Raw genomic sequence first — 22,311 nt, forward strand, 5'->3', positions numbered from 1 at the left:
CCCCCGTTTAGCAGCATCTCTTCCATACCCCCCCCACACACACACACACACACACACACACACACACACACACACACACACACACACACACACACACACACACACACACACACACACACACCCCTCCTTCCTCTATTTTCCCCTGTCCCATTAAATATGTGACAGCCTTCGGTTCCCATCGCCATAACAACTGGCACAGAGAGGTGGAGAGATGGAGAGACAGACTGAAATTAGGATGCCAAAGCACTCACCAGTGGCCCTGTCCCTCAGCCCACAAGTGTGTGTGTGTGTGTGTGTGTGTGTGTGTGTGTGTTCCTAGTAGAGGGTGACACTCCTGTTTGAGGGGTTTTGTTATATTACCAGCTATGTAGGTGTAGGTGTTAGCATCATCAGACCCACATTTGTTCACTTTAACTTTATTTGCTTTTCTGCATTGTGTGTTTGATACAATCTTTCACCAACGTAAGGAGGTTTGGGTGAATTTTAAGCATGGTGCCTATATTGCCCTGCAGTTGGAGGACTGGCAGTTAATACACATTATTCAAATATATTCTGCATCTCTCCATCTCCTCCCCTCCTCTCGGTCATGCTGTATAGATTAGTATCTGTGGTGGAGAGCGGCTGTATCGCTGTCAGCCCATTAGCAGCTGTCTAAATAGACAGTAAATGCATCTTAATTACCTCACCCTGATACACCACGTATACGCACACGCTCACCATTTAGCCCCTAGTGTTGGCCAGATGGGCGCGTGGCCCCCGGTAAAAAGCCCTCCATTACCGGCTGGACTTGACCAAACTGATCCACCCCTCAGCCCGCTTACCGAGGTCTCACCGGGGGCACGGCGGGCCCCTCGTTGCCACATACCTATAATTTAGCCCCCCAAGTGCTTTCCACATGGCCACGGCAAAAAGCCGGCCTCCATTGTAGGGGTCCGGTAATTGTAGTCTCGTTTAGAAAACCGCAAGCAGCAATTAGCACAGAGTTGGCATTATACGGGGGTTGGATTTGCATCCCCGCTGGGCACAAAATGCTGTTTTAATATGGGTTTGTTTTCCCCACATGGAATTAGCTAAAGGGGCCTTTTATCATATTCACACACCCTACTCTTCTCCCAGCCGAGCTCTGCCCACCTCTCGCTTCCTCTCCCCTCATCTCGCCGCATAATCTCTCTTTCTCCTCGTCTTTTATTCTTCTCATTCGTCTTTCCCTCTAAATCACTCTCACGATCACTTCCTTCTTTTGATTGAGAGTCTCACCAAAGCGTCACACATGTTGAGAGTTGTGACTGACTGAACTAGGGCTGTCAATGGATTGAAATATTTAATCATGATTAATCGCTTGATTGTCCATATTTAATCATGGTTCAAACATTTTTTTATCTGTTCAAAATGTACCTTAAAGGGAGATTTATCAAGTATTTAATACTCTTATCAACATGGGAGTGGACAAATATGCTGCTTTATGCAAATTTATGTATATATTTATTATTGTAAATCAATTAACAACACAAAACAATGTCAGATATTGTCCAGAAACCCTCACAGGTACTGCATTTAGCATAAAAATATGCTCAAATCATAACATGGCAAACTGCAGCCCAACAAGCAACAACAGCTGTCAGTGTGTCAGTGTGCTGACTTGACTATGACTTGCCCCAAACTGCATGTGATTATCATAAAGTGGGCATGTCTGTAAAGGGGAGACTCGTGGGTACCCATAGAACCCATTTACATTCACATATCTTGAGGTTAGAAGTCAAGGGACCCCTTTGAAAATGGCCATTCCAGTTTTTCCTCGCTAAAATTTGGCGCAAGTTTGGAGTGTTATTTAGCCTCCTTCACGACAAGCTTGTAGTTTCAGTAACGCAAAAGCAGTGTGCAAAACGCTTCAATCTCATTGAAAACGATTACAAAAAGCTGGGCTGCTAAAATGCACTCAGTTCACTTTCTGATTTTTGGTCAGTTTAGGATGAATTTGGCGATGGACGGAAGTGTTTTTGACATCCATAGCAACGGCAGCTGATTATTAATATGGGTATTGTAGTTAGGGTTGAAAAGGATTGGTAAATTTCTGGAAATTTTCCAGGGGAAGTTAAGCTCTGGAATTTTGGGAAAGTTGCACAATTTCAATATAAAAATCATAAATGTTTTATTAATGAACTTCTCTAGTTTCATATGATACCAGTATCTTCACTCTGGTTTTAAAGCTGAGCCCGCTACAACCTAAAAATCGCAAGCTGCGTTAAAGAAATTAGTGGCGTTAAAATGAATTTGCTTTAACATGTTATCGCATTAACTTTGACGGCTCTGATGTGAACCTTTCCTTGTTCACATTAACAATTTTTTCTGTTTTCATCTCTTCTTTCCCTCCGTCACAGAGGCCGTGGACATCCTGAAGGAGATGAAAGAGAAGGAGTCGGCGATGAACGACACGCACGTCACCATGCTCTTTCACATGCTCAACGACGTGGCGACAAAGGGCGGCGCCCCCACCGTCAGACGCCTGCAGGACACCATCTTCACCCTCGGACTGACCAAGCCCACCGCCAACCTCTGCTCGCCCCTGATCACCGCCTTCCTGGACAGGTAAGACAAACTCTGACTGTGGTACAATTGTTGCCCAGTGCTGTGTGGACACAGATTTAAAACATTAGTTTGTGTTATGGTATGTTTTATTTCTACACACAGAAAAAATAATGGTGCTTAACTGGTTCTTTAAATGGCTGTGTGGTTCCATGAAGAACCATCACTTACTAGGAGCTGAAGTTCTCAACAAACCAGCCGACCAGCTCACTTTTGTTTTCAGATTTGTGTCTTCATCTGCCAAATCCAGTTGCCAGGTGTGTGTGTGTGTGTGTGCGTTTGTGTGTCTCAATGAGTCACTCATCCCTCCCTATGATCATAGCCGAGGTTACATTCTGGGTCAGCGATTCAGACAGAGAGAGGATGTGGAAATTACTCATTTATGTGTGTGCGTGTGTGTGTGTGCGGTGTTAGAGCCAGGGTTTGTTTGTTAGAGGATTCGCCAGCTGCAACCTCTCCCATGAGCCCCCACCCCTGATCTCCTGAAACACCCACTGCTCTACTCCAAGGTGTAAGTGTGTGTGTGTGTGTGTGTGTGTATATGTGTGTGGTGAGAGATGGCCATCGATGCTTCTCCCCATAATGCAAATATGCAAATGAACGTTCCCAAACACTGGTTGTGGGGTCACTGGTATCGCCCCACCCCTCAACTCTATTCAGTATGTGTGTGTTATTCAGCGCATGTGTGTGTGTGTGTGTGTGTGTTCTATTTGTCAGAGCAGCTTTTAAGTAGATCAACTCATTAGCATGTTAATTATGTACAGAGCACTAATTGCTGGATTTACCACAGCCACGCAGTGCGCCGTTAGGGGCCCGCCACTACACACACACACACACACACACACACACACACACACACACACACACACACACACACGCCCTGCACATGCTCTGCACATGCTCTCATACATGCTGCGGTAGAGGTAGACCTTTTGCACATGAAGCTCGTGCACACACACACACACACACACACACACACACACACACACACAGCTTTGCTCCCCTGCCGCTGTTTGTTTTGCTGTAAGTCTGGTCTCTGGCACCAACCGGGTTTCCAGGTTCACTCGTTGATCACTGCCTCTGTGAGATTAGCAGGCTAATTTACTCCTGGGTCATCAACAGCAGCCAAAACACAAACACACACACACACACACACACACACACACACACACACACACACACACACACACACACACACACACACACACACACACACACACAGCTTACCGCAGCCCTGTTCACAAATCAAGTGCCAGTTGTACTTCCTCCAAATGATACTGCAGTGAACACAAGTGAACAAGCTAACTGCTGGTATTTTAGCTGGCTGCTTGTCAAGGCTCGGAAATAGTCAACAAATTATTAGGGATGCACCAATCCGACTTTTTCAGTCCCGATGCCGATAGCGATACCTGGGCTTTGGGTATCGGCCGATACCGAGTACCGATACGATACCAGTGTTTAATTAATAAGCTGTATGCCTCACTGTGTGGAAGTGACTGGGATCATTCTTTTATGTGTAAGGCGACATTAGGCTTGACTTAAACATTCCTAACTTTGTAAAACAAAATGTAACAAATAAATACACAGATATTAATTTACTGAATTGTTATTTATTCTTAAAATAATAAATGGTACACCAGCAATTTGCTAAAAAATCTTCAAAATTAACAGGAATTACAATTCAAGTGTAAACCTTTTTAATGCTGCAACAAATTGGTCAAAACTTCAACAGGAATTGAAATTTCAGTGAACTGAGCTGAATAGATCGGCCCCATTGTCACTGATACCCGATCCAGTATCGGTATCGGTGTATCCCTGCAAATTAAAGGAGACACCTGATGTGCAGATAAAATGAGTTTATGGTCCATAGTGTAGATCCGATTGTTTGGCGAGTGTAGCTTCTTTAAAGGTAGGTCATTGTTGTTCAAATACATTTTGTTATATTTGTTGAAATTCTCATTACCATATTTGCCAACCCTCCTGATTTTCCCGGGAGACTCCCGTTTTTCATCGCCCTCTCCCGGTTTGCCGTTCATTATGATAATTTTGGGGGAGTGTCTTTGGAGGGAGGCCTGAAGGGACGGACTGTCAGTGTTGCCGACTTGGTGACTTTCTCTCTAGATTTAGGGACTTTTGGAGCTGGTGCTGCTAGATACTTTCAATGGAATGAGTTGGCAACAGTGGGCTGGCTTTTTAGGTTGAATTTTTTTTTTTTTTTAAATCTAGCGTACTGTTGCTAGTTTCTCAGCATTACCAACCTTACCTTTAAACAATAAACAGCAGCAACATATTTTGTCTCAATTTCCTCTCTTCTTTACCAACTTTTATTTATTCCTCCCTGCAGGAGTGAGATAATGACCGAGTGGCTCATCTCTGCTTCTAAAGCATCGGCTTCAAGCGCTGAATAGCCTTGAAAATGGTTAGATGAATAACAGCAAGTTCATAAATGAATCTTCCAGTCAGAAAGTCTAGGGTTGTAACTACAGCTTTGCTTTTCATTGGAATCAATGACAAGAGACGGGCTGCGATACTCTTAGTTTCATCATGACACCCTTAGTGTTAAAAGGCTTTTTGAAAATAAATCATTCTATGAATTTGTCTCTTCTGAAGAGGCATAAAAATGTGAAATGTTTAGGAATGTGAAGTGGATCTAACATGCAGTTTCAGCAGTGCTTCAGCTGAGCCTCAGGGCAGGTTTGAGTAACACAACACTTGACTTTTGCGCTCCAGTTGAATCCATCTCCTCGCTCTCTTCTCCTCTTTTTTATCTTTTATCTCCATCCGTCCGTCTCCACCTCTTTATTCCGTCAGTCAGGGGACAAACAGACAGTCGGGAGGAGGAGGGACGGAGGAGAAGCGATAAAAGAGGACAAAGCAGACATCACTCCCGCCTGCACCCGTCTCATCGCTGTGTCAGTGCTAATGACTTAATGAACACTTCTCCGGCAGATTAGCCCTTGACAGCCCATCATATGCGCCGCCCCGTTAGCCTTCATGCCCGTCCGCTCAGCAGTTGTGTGCTAACGTGCTACTACGCTAGCCCGGATTGCCACATCCTTATGGAAGTGATTAGCAACAGGAAAATGCTAATGAGTCCAACAAAATGAAGAGCTGGCAGGACATGTATGATGAGACAGAGAAACGGTGGAGATGGAGGAGGAGGAGTCAGGAGAGCTGATGGGAGATGAATGGCTCGGAGGAAAAAATAGCTCATTCGCTTCCACTCTTTTCTGCTGTCTTGTACATGGAGATTTAGTGAGGCCTAAAATGAGAGGAGATTGCAAATGAGCACAGATGGAAAGAAAAACAGGCAAATAAAAGGAGGTTAAAAGAAAAAAGGAAATCCTTAGTAGATAAACAGAAGCAGCCAGAAGTGAAACGAGGGATGCAACAACCGCTGCCGTCATTATGGATGCTTATTATATTTATAATATTCCATTGTTCAACACAGGCCATTTCGGTGGAATATGACAATAAAATAGAAATAATTTAGTTTTACTTTTGTTCGTAATTTTTCAGTTGGACATTTTACTGGTGTCCCGTAGTCGATTTCAGTCCAAAATGGTGGAAGCGTAGCTTTGCTTCTGGGCGCTGATGTTACAATGGAACGACCAATTGGCTTTCACTTCTTGGCAATATACTATACGTTCTTTGCCGGATCGGATCATAGGCCGATGCTGAGTCAAATAGCTGGACAGCCGATCTATTCAATTCAGTTCTATCTTTATATACTATATACATTATATTCTGGAATATTAGCTCCTGTTGAAGTTTTGACCAATTTGTTGCTGCATTAAAAAAAAAAAAAAGTTTACACCTGAATTGTAATTCCTGTTCCTGCTGTTTTTAAGGAGAAGTTGCCGGAGTATGATTTATTATTTTAATAATGAATAACAAATCAGTAAATTTATATCTGTGTATTTATTTGTTACATTTTGTTTTACAAAGTTAGGAAAGCCATGTTTAAGTCCAGCCTGATGTTGCCTTACACATAAATGAATGATCCCAGTCACTTCCACACAGTGAGGCATACAGCTTATTAATTACACACTGGTATCGGATCAGTACACGGCATCAGCCGATGCCCAAAGCCCAGGTATCGCTGTCAGTATCAGGACTGAAAAAGTGGGATCGGTGCATCCCTAGGTGAAACATAGAAGTAAATGAATGAGAAGAAGAAAAGATTGATGAACAAGGAAGAGAAAGAGATGTTGACGTAAACATTCATTCTTAAACACGTGACAGCGGGCTAGTGGTGTCATGATCGCAGTCACAGACACCTCGTCTTCCCCCTACGCAAGGACAGTGGCCTGATAACATGTCTGCCCATCTCCTCCGAACAAAAAAGGGGGATGGAGAGGGAGAAACATGGGGGCAGGAGTGGGGGGGTGTGGGAGTGAGATGAGGCAAAATGAGCTTCCTTGTCTAATCCTTCAGGTTTCCACTGAGCAAAGCGCTCCGCTTTTTTTTTTTTTTTTCAGGGCTTAATTGGCTGGAAAGTGGCTGACATGCAAAGTTGAGGACATTAACAGGGCTGCGCGCCGCAGTAAATGGCAACGCAAAGTGACAGTTAAATTGTACCTAGGGGAAATTATCCATCTTTCGACATCCTTAGCTCTTTTTTGGGGTGGATCGGTGGGCGGGGAGAGGGGGAGAGGGGAGGAAGGCAGAGGGGGTGTAATTGCAACGCCAGACCTTTTTTTTTTTTTTTTTGCCAAGTGATGGGATGTTTTTTTTTTTTTAAGATGTCTCATTAGGATGGAGGGATTATAAGTAAGTGTGGAGGAGCGTGATGGAGGAAAGAATGAGGTGGACAGATAGACGGGAGGAAATAAATGTGGAGAAGGAGTTTTGAAACATCTGCCAGCATGACTTGGCTGCAGCATGTACTGTAGAAATAGCTCCAGTGTAAATAGCCTAGTGAACCACACCACAACAGTTAAGGAAATTGTGCATATAGAGTGACCACCATGGGACCTTATTTCGAAAAAAATATGTACGGTAGTCAACGGTGAGAGGCAAATATTTTTTGATCCTGTTTGAATTGCGCCATGAATCACACATATGATGTTTGTCAATTTAAAAGATCATTTTGCAAGTCAAGAAAGTCTCAGTTTGTTGTAGGTTTGTTGTAGGTTTGTCGTAGTATCATTTAGTTTTGCGTGGGGATGCACCGATCCGACTCTTTCAATCCCGATAGCGATACCTGGGTTTTGAGTATCGGCCGATACCGAGTACCGATCCGATAGCAGTGTTTAATTAATAAGCTGTATGCCTCACTGTGTGGAAGTGACTGGGATCATTGTTTTATGTGTAAGGCAACATCAGGCTGGACTTAATCACTTTCATAACATTGTAAAAAAAAAAAAGAAGTGTGACCAATAATTACATAGATATAAATGTATTTAATTGTTCTTTATTATTCAAATAATAAATAGTACACCAGCCACTTAAAAAAAGGAATTACAATTAAAGTGTAAACCTTTTTAATGCAGCAACTAATTGGTCAAAACATAAACAGGAATTCAAATTCAAGTATATAATGTATATAAACATAGAATTGAATTTGGCCCCATCACCAATACCCGATCCAGCTATTTGAGTCAGTATCGGCCCGATATCTGATCCGTTATCGGTATCGATGCATCCATAGTGAACTACATCTCTTGTTTAGCACAATATACATCACCAACACTAGGTGCCTTGCTAACTTAGCTATATGTTCCACGCACAAATGTAACGTTATCTAGCTCGCCATAAAAGTCATAACCATAAAAGTCAATGGAGCCAAGTTAGCTCCTGTTAGCATGACTTAAGCCTAATTAGCGTTTTAAGTAGGTAACAATTCAAGTAGCTGGATAGCAAGACATGTTGGTTGCCATCCCTATGGTCTTAAATATGCTACATATTAGACAAATCTAGTTACATTTTAATGCGAAAGTTGTGCTAACACTTGCTCACTTACACTTGTCAGCAAATGGTCCGCCATGTATTTTGTTTTTCTGTTCTGATCCAGGCACTGGGACTTGAGATTTGGAAAAAATCCCTATCCGGTCACATCGGGATCACCACGATCCAACCTGCCAATGTTTTATTTGAATCCTTCTCATCCAGATCACAAGTTTTGAAATATAATAAACAGTCTTTTTATAAGCCGGGAAGCGAAAGAACGAGCGAGACCCGTTGCTCATGTAAGCACATCCCAGTACGAAACACACAGGCATCGTAGCCTCCCCCCCATATCCTCCTCGGTCTCATTCTATGTCCACACTCTTTTTCTCATTTTGTCTTTTAGTCTCTCTTCCATATTGCTCAATCAGACTGTTGTGCAGTTGAACAGCCTCTTGACTGGCGCTGCCGAATAATGTTGTCCCTCTTCATTTCAATTAGCGGACCTCTTTACCTTCCAACCCTAATCACTCCATTCCTCCTCCCTCCATCGCTCTTTTCTGCTGCTGCCTCAACTCAAGGTCATGCCATTTCCTGTTTTTTTCCGGGTTGTTGGTCTTTTTGGGCATATTTCTCTTATCCACTTGTCTAATTGATTAGAGGAGAAAAACACTTCAGAAATTATACCTGTTCACTCTCAATCTCTGTCTCTCTCACGCTCTGTCCATCCATCTGTTTCTCATTCACTTCCTCTGCCCCCTACCTCCCCCATAGGTGCCCTATCTGCTTTGACCTCTGTGTGATTGACATGGTAATTACCCAATCAACAGATTGATGGCAGTGCTGTCACAATAGAGGGGATTGAAGTGGTCTCTCTCTCCCTCCCCCTTCTCTCAGCTCCTCGTTCTCCCGCATCCTTTCGCCTTCTCTGTCTCTCTACTTTTCTCGTTATCACTCCATCAGGCGCACTCATCCTCCCCGTACGCGCTCTTTTGTTTGTTCGTCCGCTCGGGAGGGACGGGCCAAGCGAGGGAGGGTAGATCGAGCAAGGAAAGGATGACATGAGACGGAGGGAGCAAGCTGGTGGTGGTGCTGGTGCTGATGGTGCTGGTGGTGGTGGGGGGTCCTCTAATGTTGTTGCCATATTTCTGCTAAATTGCTCCACTGGGGGGCGAGGTCATGGAGTGGGGAGTGAGAGCTGACAGCGTGAAATCAAAAGGAAGATGGTGAAGGTGATGGTGAGGAAGGAAGGAAGGAGGAGACCAGAGGAAAGGGAAATGAGACAAGAGGAAATGAGCGGAGGTTAAAGAGGGTTGGAGAGGACAAAAGAGGAGAGAAGTCGGAGGGCGCAAGAGGAGCCGAGCAGAGAGGGTAAAGATCAGTCGAGTCCCTTTGTCTGCTGTATTGCTTCGCCTCTAAAAGCCTGTCCAGAGAGACATCAGCCCCTCGCCGACAGGTGTGCGAGAGTGCGCCCGATTGTGTGAGAATGATGTATTGGGGCCAAAAGGCTTCATCACCTACAGTCGGTGCTGTCATGAATTCAAAGGCCTGTATTGTTGCGGAGGGTCATAGTGCTTGAATGGGAGGTCACGGGGTTAACACCCCGCGATACACTCTCTATTCTCTACCGACACAATCCCGTACATGACTGACTGGGCAGACCTGACATCTAACTCGCTCTCTGCTCTCTCTCCTTCTCTCTTTCTGTGTGTGTGTGTGTGTGTGTGTGTGTATGTGTGTATGGTCACGTGCCTGCAGTAAGGACCTGTCCGGAGCTCTAGAAGCAGCGCTGGAGTGTCAGAAGCTCTACAAGCACCTGCCTCGCATCCACGACATCATCGTCGCTCTGGTGGAGAAAGGAGACACGGAACTGCTGCAGAAAGGTTACACATTTTCTACAGTGATCCATCAATCTAGTGCTAAAACGATTAGTAAATCAACACAACATTTATTGACAATTTCATTATTTGCTTTTAGCAGTTTACTTTAATGCAACTTGCAATTTTTGGGTTGTAGCGGGCTCAGTTTTAAAGCCATGTTATGATTTGAGCATATTGTTTTATGCTAAATGCAGTACCTGTGAGGGTTTCTGGACAATACTTGTCATTGTTTTGTGGATGTGATTACTTTATGGGATGTGTAGTGTTTACCATGTTGGATTTAACATGTGAGGGTTCAAATCGTATCCACGCAGACCCTCCGCTGTCTTCTACTTCCTCATTTCAGCTCGCTGCGGTTTGTTTTGGTCGATGGATACGGAACGGTTAAGACGTCACGTTATTCTGACTACAATAATAAAAGCGCAGACTTCCTTCTACCTCTGCACAGACTCAAATTAAGCAAATGTATCGATTCTGGCATTAAAAAATAAATTTAAAAATCATAAAACAAAAAAATGAATACATAGGTGAATAGATCTTTTTTTTTTCCCCCACATGAAACAAAGTGACGTTTGCAGAATATTTTCATACCACTCTCACTCATCACTTAGCTTTATTCCAGATGGCCATGTCATTGTGAAAATATCTGTGTATAGGAATGAAAAAAAACTCCGACACGGGCCGACTAGAACCGACGGTGCGGTACACACTGTAAAGTCTAGGCTGACGGACGCTCACCGACGGCCCCAAACCGTCCGACGGCCGACCGTCGGCTTGGTGTGTCAGGACCTTTAAACCCAGAGGCCACCAGGATGCCCCAGAGCCAGGATTTTTTAAAATGGACAATCATCAAAGGCTTATTATGTCAAAGTGGCCTCAATAAAGTTCCGAACAGCAGTTCACACTGTCACTGCTTCTCGCGGACATATTCTAATATTATTTTCCAAACTTCTCCTGGTTGACTCTCTAACCTTCCACTACTGGTTTCTGTGTGTGGGGCAAAGCTAATCCAAAGTGCCCGTGCAGTGTTTGCATTAAATACGCACGTAAAAGGCGCCAACAATTCCAAGAGTGTGTAAGAGGACCAGAGAGTGAGAAAGGTTCAGAACGGGGCCGCGGTGAAGCACGTCCGACGATCACGTTTTGAGAGCGGTCTCCCTGTATGTCGACAGCAGCGCGGTGAAAAGGTCAAGTTCGGTGTGCCGCGGGGGCAAGTGGCTCTGGAGTATGCAAAGGTCGAACCCATGCAGTGGAGCACCTCTCCACCTCCTTCCCTCCCGTCACCCCCTTCCCTCATCCACCTTTTCCCTCCCACCCTCGTCTCTCACCCTCCCGAAAGGTGACTGACCCTCAGTCAGGCGCTGCACCCTCAAAAAACTAAATTACTTTTACGATTGTCTCACAGAGGCACGTAAACCAGTACCAACTAACTAACTAACTGGATCTTGAAATAACAAATGATCGTGTCTCTCACTTCCTCATATAAAGCAGGAGAGAGGGATGACTCGTGACATAAACCTTGGGTCACACTCGACCTGACGGCGTTGAGTGCATGTTGAGTGCCGTAGCCTGTTCAAATACACCATCAGAAATATAGACAGAAATGTACCGGGACCATCACAACGGGCAGGCTTCCAACAGATGCTTTGTCGAAGGATCTTGACTCGCATGTCGTTTGAGTTCAAGCATCAACAGAACTATAAAATGTAGGGTTTTCATGAGGTTTTGAAACCTCATTGAAACAGGAAAAGTTCATCATACAATACAGAAATACAAAATTTTAACCGAACCCAGAAGGGATCGGGATTCCGAGGTGGGCGGGATGCCCTTTGCGGGGGAGAGAAGACAGTCACCTTTGTATTAATGTTGCATGTTGATTCCTCACTTTTAACTGGTTGAAAAAGCCTCAGTGTAATACTGATGCCTCTATATGACCTACATCAGTAAACGAGACCATCAGCGAGAAGATCGGTGAAATCATGCAGGTTCACTAGAAATCCTTCAGCTCACTTCAACGGGGCCTCCGGCAGCGACCAGCCCGTTGCGGACAGACCCAGATCTGGCTTCCCAGCAGTCGGAGCGCCGACTGCTGGGAAGCGCCCTGAAAAAGTGGCTCCTCCTCTGGCCAGGAGCCTCACCTCGCCTCGCTGCTTCCATTCATTTCCTATGGATAGCAGGAAAAGCAGTCGCCCAGTGCATGGTGGGAGTGTTGCGGCGAGGGTCTTGCTGCATGAAGTTGAAAAATCTCAACTTTATGCAAATGAGCCCGTCCAGCATGGCGCGTCCGGCTCACGAAACTTGGACCAAGCTGTGAAACTAGGCGATCTAGTTCTAAAATGAAAAGAGATTCAGCAGTGGCATTTACTATTTCTCGCTTAGATTGTTTTCAGAAGTAGATTTTGGTGGATTGTTTTGATGAAATAACAGAAAGTTTACGAGCGAGGCCGCCATGTTGTTTAATGTTTGAAACGGCGAGCAGAAAACCAGGGACCAATCACGTGCATTCCTCAATAGGGTACATCACGGCTTGAACGGCCAGTTGAGTGGACATGTACCACTGGATTTAACATTATAGACATGACCACTGACTACCTGTGTAACAATTTAGCCACAAATTCACAGACTGACCGTACACGGTCCAGACATATACTCTGAGTCTTGTTATAAAACGGTCACCATATCCTGACAGTAGTGTGTGAGACAGATAATCTGTGTCCTTTTATTGCTCCTAATGGCCTTTAGAAGATTTCACAGCGCCCGAACAAAAACAACCAATCAGAGCCGAGGAGTCTCTAAAGCAGATGTCGATCACTGCTCGCGAAACTCACGTACTTCGATCAAACTGTCGAACTAGGCAGCTCCGACCAAATATGAACCAATGTTCTGTTACTGTAATGCCTATTTCTCTCCTCAAATGTTTTCTGAAACATCTTGTAGTGTACTGTTTAGCTGTAAAATGAGAACGTTTGTGACCCGGCAGCCATGTTGGAAACAGCTGAGACAAAACAGGTTTTCCTTCGGGAGCAGTGAAATCTTGCAAACGCCATTAGGAGCACTAGGAAGAGGCAGAGGAATATGATTTTTTTTCCCAAATATTATTTGTTTCATGCACTTCTGTCAGGATATAGTGACAGATTTATAAAAAATAACTTTTTAACTTAACAAAATGACCTACTGCAGCTTTAATGAGCCACTGTGGTTCAGTCTTCCAACAAAGCCTCAAATTAGGACGTGCACGCAGAAAATGCCACTTGAATTTAGTCCAACTGGTCTGAAACTCGTCTACAAACATGTCTACATTAGATTTAGACCAGGAATTAATTCCTCAATGATTAAAGTTCTTTCTGTTGACTTCAGATGACAGCAAGTAAAGGGAGAGGGATTATTCTTTCTTCCTCTGCCTTTGCTGAATATGCAGGTTCATTTGGATAACTGAAAGTTTGCATTGTGTGTGTGTCTGTCTGTGTGTGTGTGTGGTACCTGTGCTGAAGCTGCTGGACAGAGATAGGACGTAACGCTGAGCAGAGCGCTTTAGCAAAGTTTACCATGAGAGCTTAGGCTTTCATTCGGGACCTGCGTGTGTTTGTTTGAGAGCAGACTTGATATGGCTGCTTTGTGCCTGGGACATTGTGCCAAATAATGGAATCAGGAGGAAAAGATGAAGTGTGCGGTGTGTTTGTTCACCTTGCAGACATTTTTATTCACAACCTTTCTCTGCTCTGTTTCCCCGTCTGTCTGTCTGTCTGTCTGTCTGTCTGTCTGTTTCCCCGTTTGTCTGTCTGTCTGTCTTTCTCTTCAGCCATGGACTTTGTGAGTCAGGAGCGAGGAGAGATGACCATGCTCTATGATCTGTTCTTCGCATTCCTGCAGACAGGCCGCTACCGTGAGGCTCGTAAGATCTGTGAGGTAAACACACACGCACGCACACACACACACACACACACACACACACACACACACACACACACACAAAGGAACTATGGGAGCCAGGTTGGGTTTTCGGATACTGCTTCTTCCTGGAACTAATGTTTTAGGGATTCTAATTTTGAATTTTTGTTTCTAACCGATAACCGACCATTGTTAACCGATTATTAACCGTTAACTGACAAGATTAGTGTGTTTCTCACAGCGGTGCCGTTTTTAGTGCCTCCCCACTGCAGCGATAAGCCGATGCACAAACAGGTTAAATCCAACATTCATCGCCAGCTGCAGTGTTTGAGCAAAGCAAACAACTGAGTCCCCTGTTCACCCGTCTGGGCGAGTTCCTGTAGCAGCCACGACGCTGCGTGTATTGTCGTGGACACATGCAGCCACTTTCCCCGTAAAAGTCTCCACCGCATCGAGGTGGTCAGCTGTGTGTCGGTCCGGCGTAACGCTAGCGAGTGTCCGACAGACCGTGTGTGTTTGTGCTACGTTCACAGCTGTAGCGTTGCTGGTGGCTTCGCGCTCGCCACATACGGTCTGTCAGCACGGCGTAACTTAAGCGAGTGTCCGACAGACCGTGTGTGTGTGGCGGCGGTGAGTGTGGGTGAATAAATGCTACAACTCGTCAGACCCGAGGCAAGCTCCTGTATCTTGCAACGCCGTCTCAGACTCTCTTAAGGTGGACTGTTAAGCTGGACAAGCTTTTATCCTTTAAGTGACGAGCCGCTCCTCTGAGTTTTGCTCAGATTTTAATATTTCTTTTAACTGTTTACCCGATAACCTTAATCGGTAAAAATTCTTAATGGCGGTTAACAGTTAAACGCTTAATATTCAAATTTTCAAAAAGTGACTTGAAATTAAGGAGCTCTTTTATTAAACCATGTAGTTGATCGCTGTTATTTCATCAGTTTGAACTAAGGCCGTCAATCGGTTAAAATATTGAATCACTATTAATCGCAAATTATTCAGGCTTTTTTTTATCTTTTCAAAATGAACCTTAAAGGGAGATATGTTAAGTATTTAATACTCTTATCAACATGGTAGTGGACAAATATACTGCTTTACGCAAATGTATGTATATATTTATTATTGGAAATCAATTACCAACACACAACAATGACAGATATTGTCCAGAAACCCTCACAGGTACTGCATTTAGCATAAAAAATATGCTCAAATCATAACATGACAAACTGCAGCCCAACAGGCAACAACAGCTGTCAGTGTGTCAGTGTGCTGACTTGACTATGACTTGCCCCAAACTGCATGTGATTATCATAAAGTGGGCATGTCTGTAAAGGGGAGACTCGTGGGTACCCATAGAACCCATTTACATTCACTGATCTGGAGGTCAGAGGTCAAGGGACCCCTTTGAAAATAGCCTCGACAGTTTTTCAAAATGTTCTTAAGTTTGGAGCGTTATTCATCCTCCTTCTCAAAACGCTAGTATGACATGGTTGGTACCAATGGATTCTTTAGGTTTTTCTAGTTTCATATGATGCCAGTATCTTCACTCTAGCTTTAATGTGTTTAAGAAATTAGTGGCTTTAAAACAAATTTGCGTTAGCGCGTTATTTTCACATTAACTTTGACTGCCCTGGATTGAACAGATAAAAAGTCGTGAGATTTGATTTCTACACCTGAGTGCCAAAGGTATCCTATCATGTCTGTAGCACAGAGTGTGGGACACTGTCAAACACCAAAAGCCTGGTCAGATCTAGATCAGGTCTCTCCTATAGTGCTGTAACTATTTGAGACGTTGATTTATATTGTTCCTCAGTGATATCAAAACTAGTTTGGATGACGTTGGGCGAGAACAAATAAAAGGATGACTGATCATTTAATGAACTGAAATGATGGTTTCCAGCGTAAGTAATGAACAATAATAGGGCCTGATTTCACAGGTATGCAGACTCATTCATGGATGGGCGAGTGCTATTTGATTTTCCTGGCAGCCTCAGATATCAGTATAACAAAAATGAGATTCTCATCCTCAGAGGAGCTACCTGATGAAAACTAGTTGAATAGAAATCAGCCTGAAATCTGCACGACCGTCATGAGCCACACGACCATGCAAAAGCCACGCACAATATAAAAGCCATACTCTTATTGTTATTGTAGCTCATCTGACCTGAATATTTTCTGAATATTTATATCTTTGTCATCTTAAGTCCTGCTATAAGCCCTGTAGATTAGTGTGAGAAAAAGAGAGAGGCAGATAAGAAGCGATTTTCACATGGATAAAACCGGACGGGGCGTTCCCGGACTGGATTGCGGGACAGAGAGATTGATGAATAAACGAATAGAGGGATGAGCCCTGACATCAGAGGAAAGGGAAACAAGGCCATTATGTTGTCTGAGCAGGATGAGAACAAAACTGAATACCTTAACTCCCTCACTCCGACTCTGCCCGCTCTCTCGTGTCCTGGTGTGCACTAAAAGAGGGATTTGTCCCTCTCGAGGATTTCCAAACCCTCTTAAATATTATCGACATGTTGTTATTGTGGCTCTCATTCCCTTTTCTGCTAGATTGTATTGCCGTTATCCTACTTATAACAGAGAGTCAGCTACATGCCAGCGATGTGAGATTGTTGATGCCTTTGTAAATGGACCACAGATGTACATGTTGTCCTCGATGTCAATGGAAAATGTAGGTTAGAGAGACAAAAGCTGAGCTGCGTCACCCCCATCTGTCTCATTTTCCCCCTCAATAACAAAAGCAGATTTCTCCAATTATGACCTTGAACCCAGAGACACATTGCATTACAGTATATGGCTCTGTGACGGCTTCCTCTAGGTGTATTGTTTAGTGTATAAAGTGACAGAATGTCACAAAATTTATTTTTTGCTTGATAAATGACTATGGATTAATCTGTTTCATTTAATTTTTAAATGAATTGTCTTTAGAATATAATAAAATAGTAAAAAAACAAAACGAAAGAAAACACATTTTCAGACACTTGAGACATCTTTAAAGGTCCCATATCTGTCTTTTATATTATAAAGCAGGTTTAAGTGATATACAAATACTGTGAAAGTATCGAAACGCTCAATCCATGGAGAAATACACACAGCCCATATTAAAGGTCACCTATTATGCAAAATGCACTTTTCCATGTCTTTTAAACATCAATATCTGTCCCCAGTGTGTCTACAGGCCACCATAGTATCATAAAAGACCATCCTCTCTCTTTTTCTCCTCCTCCGTTTGTCCGGAAATGGGTGCAGAAAAAAAAATCGCTTTTTTTCCTTCTCTTCTGACGTCATTAGAGAAATGCAAGCCATGTAAGGGTTTCCTGGTCGAACCAGAGAGAACCTTCAGTAGCTGACCCCGCCCCACAGCGCGTCACTGTCTCTCCTCCTCAACCTAACTTGAGCAAAGTCTGCAAGAACCAGCAGAACAGGCTTCATGTACTCCCATCATCTAAATATAACATGTTCTTTCACAAAGGCTTTATGTAATTACACTGTTTAAACAGATGATATTTATATATTATATATATTTGATGTCATGCATGTAGCAGAGTACAGGTAGTAAATAGTGACTTGTAAGCAACACAACACATTTCTGTTTCACAGTCAAACTTTATTTGAGTTGACAGATGACAATATTAATTATTCACAGCATTTGTAATCATCCCACCTGTTAGTTAGTTATGTTAACATGGTACAGGAGAAAGTCTTTCAGCTCTGGTAAACTATGGTAAGCTAAGCTCCGGTGGTCTGTAGTCATGGTAACACAGAGACAGCTACTACTGTAAATAATATACCATTACTCTGATCTTCCATACATTTATCTTTTAGCAGAAATAATGAACTGACTACTGTTTCACATCTTCTATTTTCCACCCTGATGGTCGCTGTGTTTACACACCGTCTCATAGCGGTAGCATGTAGCTAACCCATTAGCATGTAGCTACATGCTAACGGGTTAGCTCTGTATCTCCCATCTGCTTTCAGCTGTCTGCTCTCCTCTGGGATGATTCTGTCGGTCATTTCTCACAGATGGATCTGTAAAGACAGACGTAAAACAGAGTATGTTTACGGTTTACAGAGTTGATGCATGAGGTAAACACTGAGCTAACTAACAGAGCTATAAATAGCATTATTTACCTGAGAGAAACCGTCAGGAAAACCTGGAATCTGGACCGCAGATGTTCATCATGTGTCGCCGATTTCTGATCAGATTCCTCCGGTAACGTGCGCTGGGTGAAGTTTCTGGTTTATAAACTTTAAAGTGGTTTATAAACTTTATTCTAGCTGCTATCTCTCCACTCGTCTCTCTCTCCAGAGCTTCTCCGGGAGGGAGGGGGAGGGTGACGCTGTTGTTGAGGACGTTTGATTGACAGAAAACGCTGACCAATCAGAGCAGAGTGGGAGGAGACAGGCTGTGAATCAGTGGTTTTCAGACAGAGGCTGAATTAGGCTCTGAGGCAGGCAGACTCAGGCTGCAGTATGAGAAGAATAAAGGGTTTTTTGAACATTGCAGCATGTAAACATGTTCTAGTGCAACATTAAAATACATCTATGAACCTGGAAATGAGCATAATATGTGACCTTTAAGAAATTGTGCCTTTGAAACAAGCTGTCAGGATTCCTGTCATTTTGTGATGTCACAAATATACAATATTAGACCATTTCACAGTTTTCAATGTAAACATTCTAAATGTGTCCTAGTTTATTTCCGGATGCAGTGTATGTGAAAGACATCAGCTGACAGGAAGTACACATGGACCCAAGCTGCTGCCTAGCAACGCAATTCCATTGCAGTTCCGTTGAAACGCACTAAAATGGAGCGTTTATGGGTAAATACAGGCATATTCAGGCAGACAGTATGAGGAAAATATAGTTATTTTTTACATTACAGCATGTAACATGTTCTAGTAGAAACATAAAATACAAGTATGAACCTGAATATTAGCACAATATGGGACCTTTAAATTGCTTGCTTTGTCAAACCCACAGTCTAAGCCAAAGGTATTTAATTTACGATGATCTAAAACAACAGCACAAATATTCACACTCAGGACTGTAGCCAGGATTTTAGAAATTCTAAGGTCATGGGGGCCATTTACTTTTAAAAAGTTTTAGGCCACTTCGGTGCAGTGGAACAAGACAATATTGACGTATTATCACTTGGATAAAGTTGTTGCAGGGAGTGCGTCAACAATCCCTTCATCAAACTGATGAGTGTAAGTCCCATATTCACTCTTCTTTTATCTCCTGTGGGAAATATCTGTCTCTTTACCTGCAAAATGCTCCACTATGTTCACCAGCTGGTCGTTCACTTTATCTGTCAGCTGTTTGCTTCTGAGCAGGTAGAGTACAGCAGGTTTATCTGAGATGTTTTGCTGAAAACAGCTGCCTGCTGCAGCCAGATGTGATATCGATGAGATCGATGAGATCGATGAGAGTGGTGAGAGTGAAATCAATAAAGTTGAGGGTAGGGCTTCACGATTATGGCCAAAATGATAATCACGATTATTTTTTATCAATATTAAGATCCTGATTATTTATCACAATTATTCATTGATTTTAGGGAGAAAATGGATTTATTGCACTTTCACATTTAAATAAACAGAGCACTGCTTTCACTTCCATGTTGTGCAACATTCCTGCTAATGTACCAATCTTTGCCTCTGAATAAGACTTAAAATAAAGTTCATTTTGCCCGTCTGCTCCCTGTTGAATACAACTTTTTTACTCTGGACTGCAGCCGCAACATTCAGGAAAGTTTTTCACAGGCAGTGGCTGTAGGGTGCGCGCTAGTGATGCGCAGGTCGACCCACTACCCATCGAGCAGGTTCGGGTGATCTTTCCAGTAAATATCGTGGGTTCGGGCAGGCGGGTAAAGTGACAAAGCAGCGTTTCGAATAAGTTATTAATAACTTACAGAAACATCGTGTTCAACAGACCACCTCCTCTTCCCCTCTCTCTGTCTCTCTCAAACGCACCCACACCAGCCGTGGTGGCAGCACGTCATGATTTGACATGTAGCGGAGATTTCTATGAGCGGAGCATGCACTTTGAACCTCAGTATCGCAGGCGATCACGTTCATTTAATTATGGGAAGCCAAATATCGTGATCGTGATTAATATTTGATTAATTGTGCAGCCCTTGTTGGGGGCCGGAAACCAAAACAATGAGCTGAGAGATCCTAAAATGCTTCTTCCTGTAGAGCTGAGGAGAAGTGCAGAGTCAGGTGATAATTCTCTCTACGAGCAACACCTTTCACGTTCCACATTTCATCTTTTGTTAATATGATAATATTGATTAATGTAGCGTTAAATCAATAACGCTGTCTATAAATAAGTGGTGGTGGTGACTAACTGTAAGTCCCCCAGAGTTGTGTGTTTAGTGGTTTGCCCTCTTTTGAAGCATAATCAGAAAAAAAGCAAAAGAATCTCACCTGCGTCGATGTTTAGAACAAAGTTTCTGAACAGAAAGTTCCCTTCTGAAGTGTCACTTATTATACATGTATGATGACAGATATAATACAATAAAATCTATCACTCAAATATGCATACACACCCCCCCCCCCCCCTCTGAGAGCGTCAAGTGGCAGTCCAGAGTGGTGTCTCTCTTTGGGCCGTGTTTGGTATAATTGGCAGCTGATTAATCACAGCTAATTAAATGTAATGATAGAGAAAGGTGGCCAATTTTGTGCTAAATGGTCAAGGTTAGGTAGAGGATTGTCAGGTGGCCGGGGCCTATTATTGCGGAACGCGCATGTGTGTGATGGTCAAGGTTAGGTAGTATTGCTAAAGAGCGGCGAGCCATTATGTGTTTTAGTGTCAGGGAGAGGGGTCTGGCCATGTGTGTGTGTGTGGACTAAGTGGTGAGGTGATTAGTGGAATTAGAACATTAGGAATTGAGATGGAGAGGGTTTGTTAAGTGGAGGTGAGATTAGGTCGGATCTATCTGTTTCTTTTTTGTGTACATGTACGTAACGATGAGGAAGGAAGCATCTAAAGGCCACACAAGACTCTTAAAGACTAGGGGTGGGGGGGGGGAAATTGATTCACTTATGTATCGCTATTTTTTCTTTTTACGATTTTGAAATTGATTTGTTTAATGCCAGAATCGATGTATTTGCTTCATTTGAGTCTATGCAGAGGTAGAAGGAAGTTACCGCGTTTATTGTTGTAGTCTGAGTAACTTGACGTCATATCTGTTCCGTATCTGTCAACCAAAACAAACCGCAGCCGAAACGAAAAAGTAGAAAACAGCGGAGGGTCTGCTTGGATACGACCTGCACCCTCACATGTTAAATCCAGCGTGGTAAACACTACACATCCAGTAAAGGATGGAAACACTTTGGTTTCACACATTGCAGGAAAAGCAGAGTTAGACATCAAGGCTAAAGCTGCCTGCTAACTCTGTCACGGACTGGAAACGTTACCTCGTCTCCGTGGTCAAATGGGCGGACGCTACAAATGTAGAGCACCCATATACTGACATTTATGTTAAATGCATTCAAACAGCCCCAATGGAGCTGACCATGGATGGATAAAGAGAACGGAGCTGACGGGAGAGTTAGAGACGGACTTGGAGAAGTTGATCGAAGTATATACCCGTGACTACGTCTGGTTTTCAAAATAAGTTGTTAACAAAGGGAACTGTATATATAAAATACATATATGGAAATAAGATTGATTGGATTATATTCACCAGAAGTATAAAGCATTACATGTCCCTTATAAATTAAAAAGAAAATGCCACTAATTTGTGAGGGAAATGTCTTTATTCTTTGATTTTTTGGGTTACTGGAAAAAGATTAATAAATACCTCCTTACATTGACTGATATATTTGACTTCAGGACATCTCTGACTACGTACATGCTGAAAATCAAACATGTTTTACTGTATTAATTAAGATATTTTCCAAAGTAAAAGTCCTTAGAAGTTTATGATTTAACTTTTTCCCCTCCATGGTCTAGTGTTAAAAAAGTCAACAAAAATCACAATAAATCGTGACATCGAATCGCAATACTTAAAAATCGCAATACATATCGAAACAACACCGAAGTATCG

General features: G+C 43.1%; 1 protein-coding gene across 1 annotated transcript in view; it reads left to right on the forward strand.

The window, feature by feature from the left end:
* lrpprc (leucine-rich pentatricopeptide repeat containing) overlaps positions 1 to 22,311 on the forward strand; it is a 93,780-nt gene that overhangs the window by 41,603 nt on the left and 29,866 nt on the right. Inside the window, exons 23-25 of the mRNA XM_074645504.1 lie at positions 2,379 to 2,586; positions 10,231 to 10,355; positions 14,152 to 14,258. Of these exons, the coding sequence (XP_074501605.1) occupies positions 2,379 to 2,586; positions 10,231 to 10,355; positions 14,152 to 14,258 (440 nt within the window). The remainder of the gene's footprint in view (positions 1 to 2,378; positions 2,587 to 10,230; positions 10,356 to 14,151; positions 14,259 to 22,311) is intronic.

This window comes from Sebastes fasciatus, chromosome 9, assembly GCF_043250625.1.
Source record: "Sebastes fasciatus isolate fSebFas1 chromosome 9, fSebFas1.pri, whole genome shotgun sequence".
NCBI lineage: Eukaryota > Metazoa > Chordata > Actinopteri > Perciformes > Sebastidae > Sebastes > Sebastes fasciatus.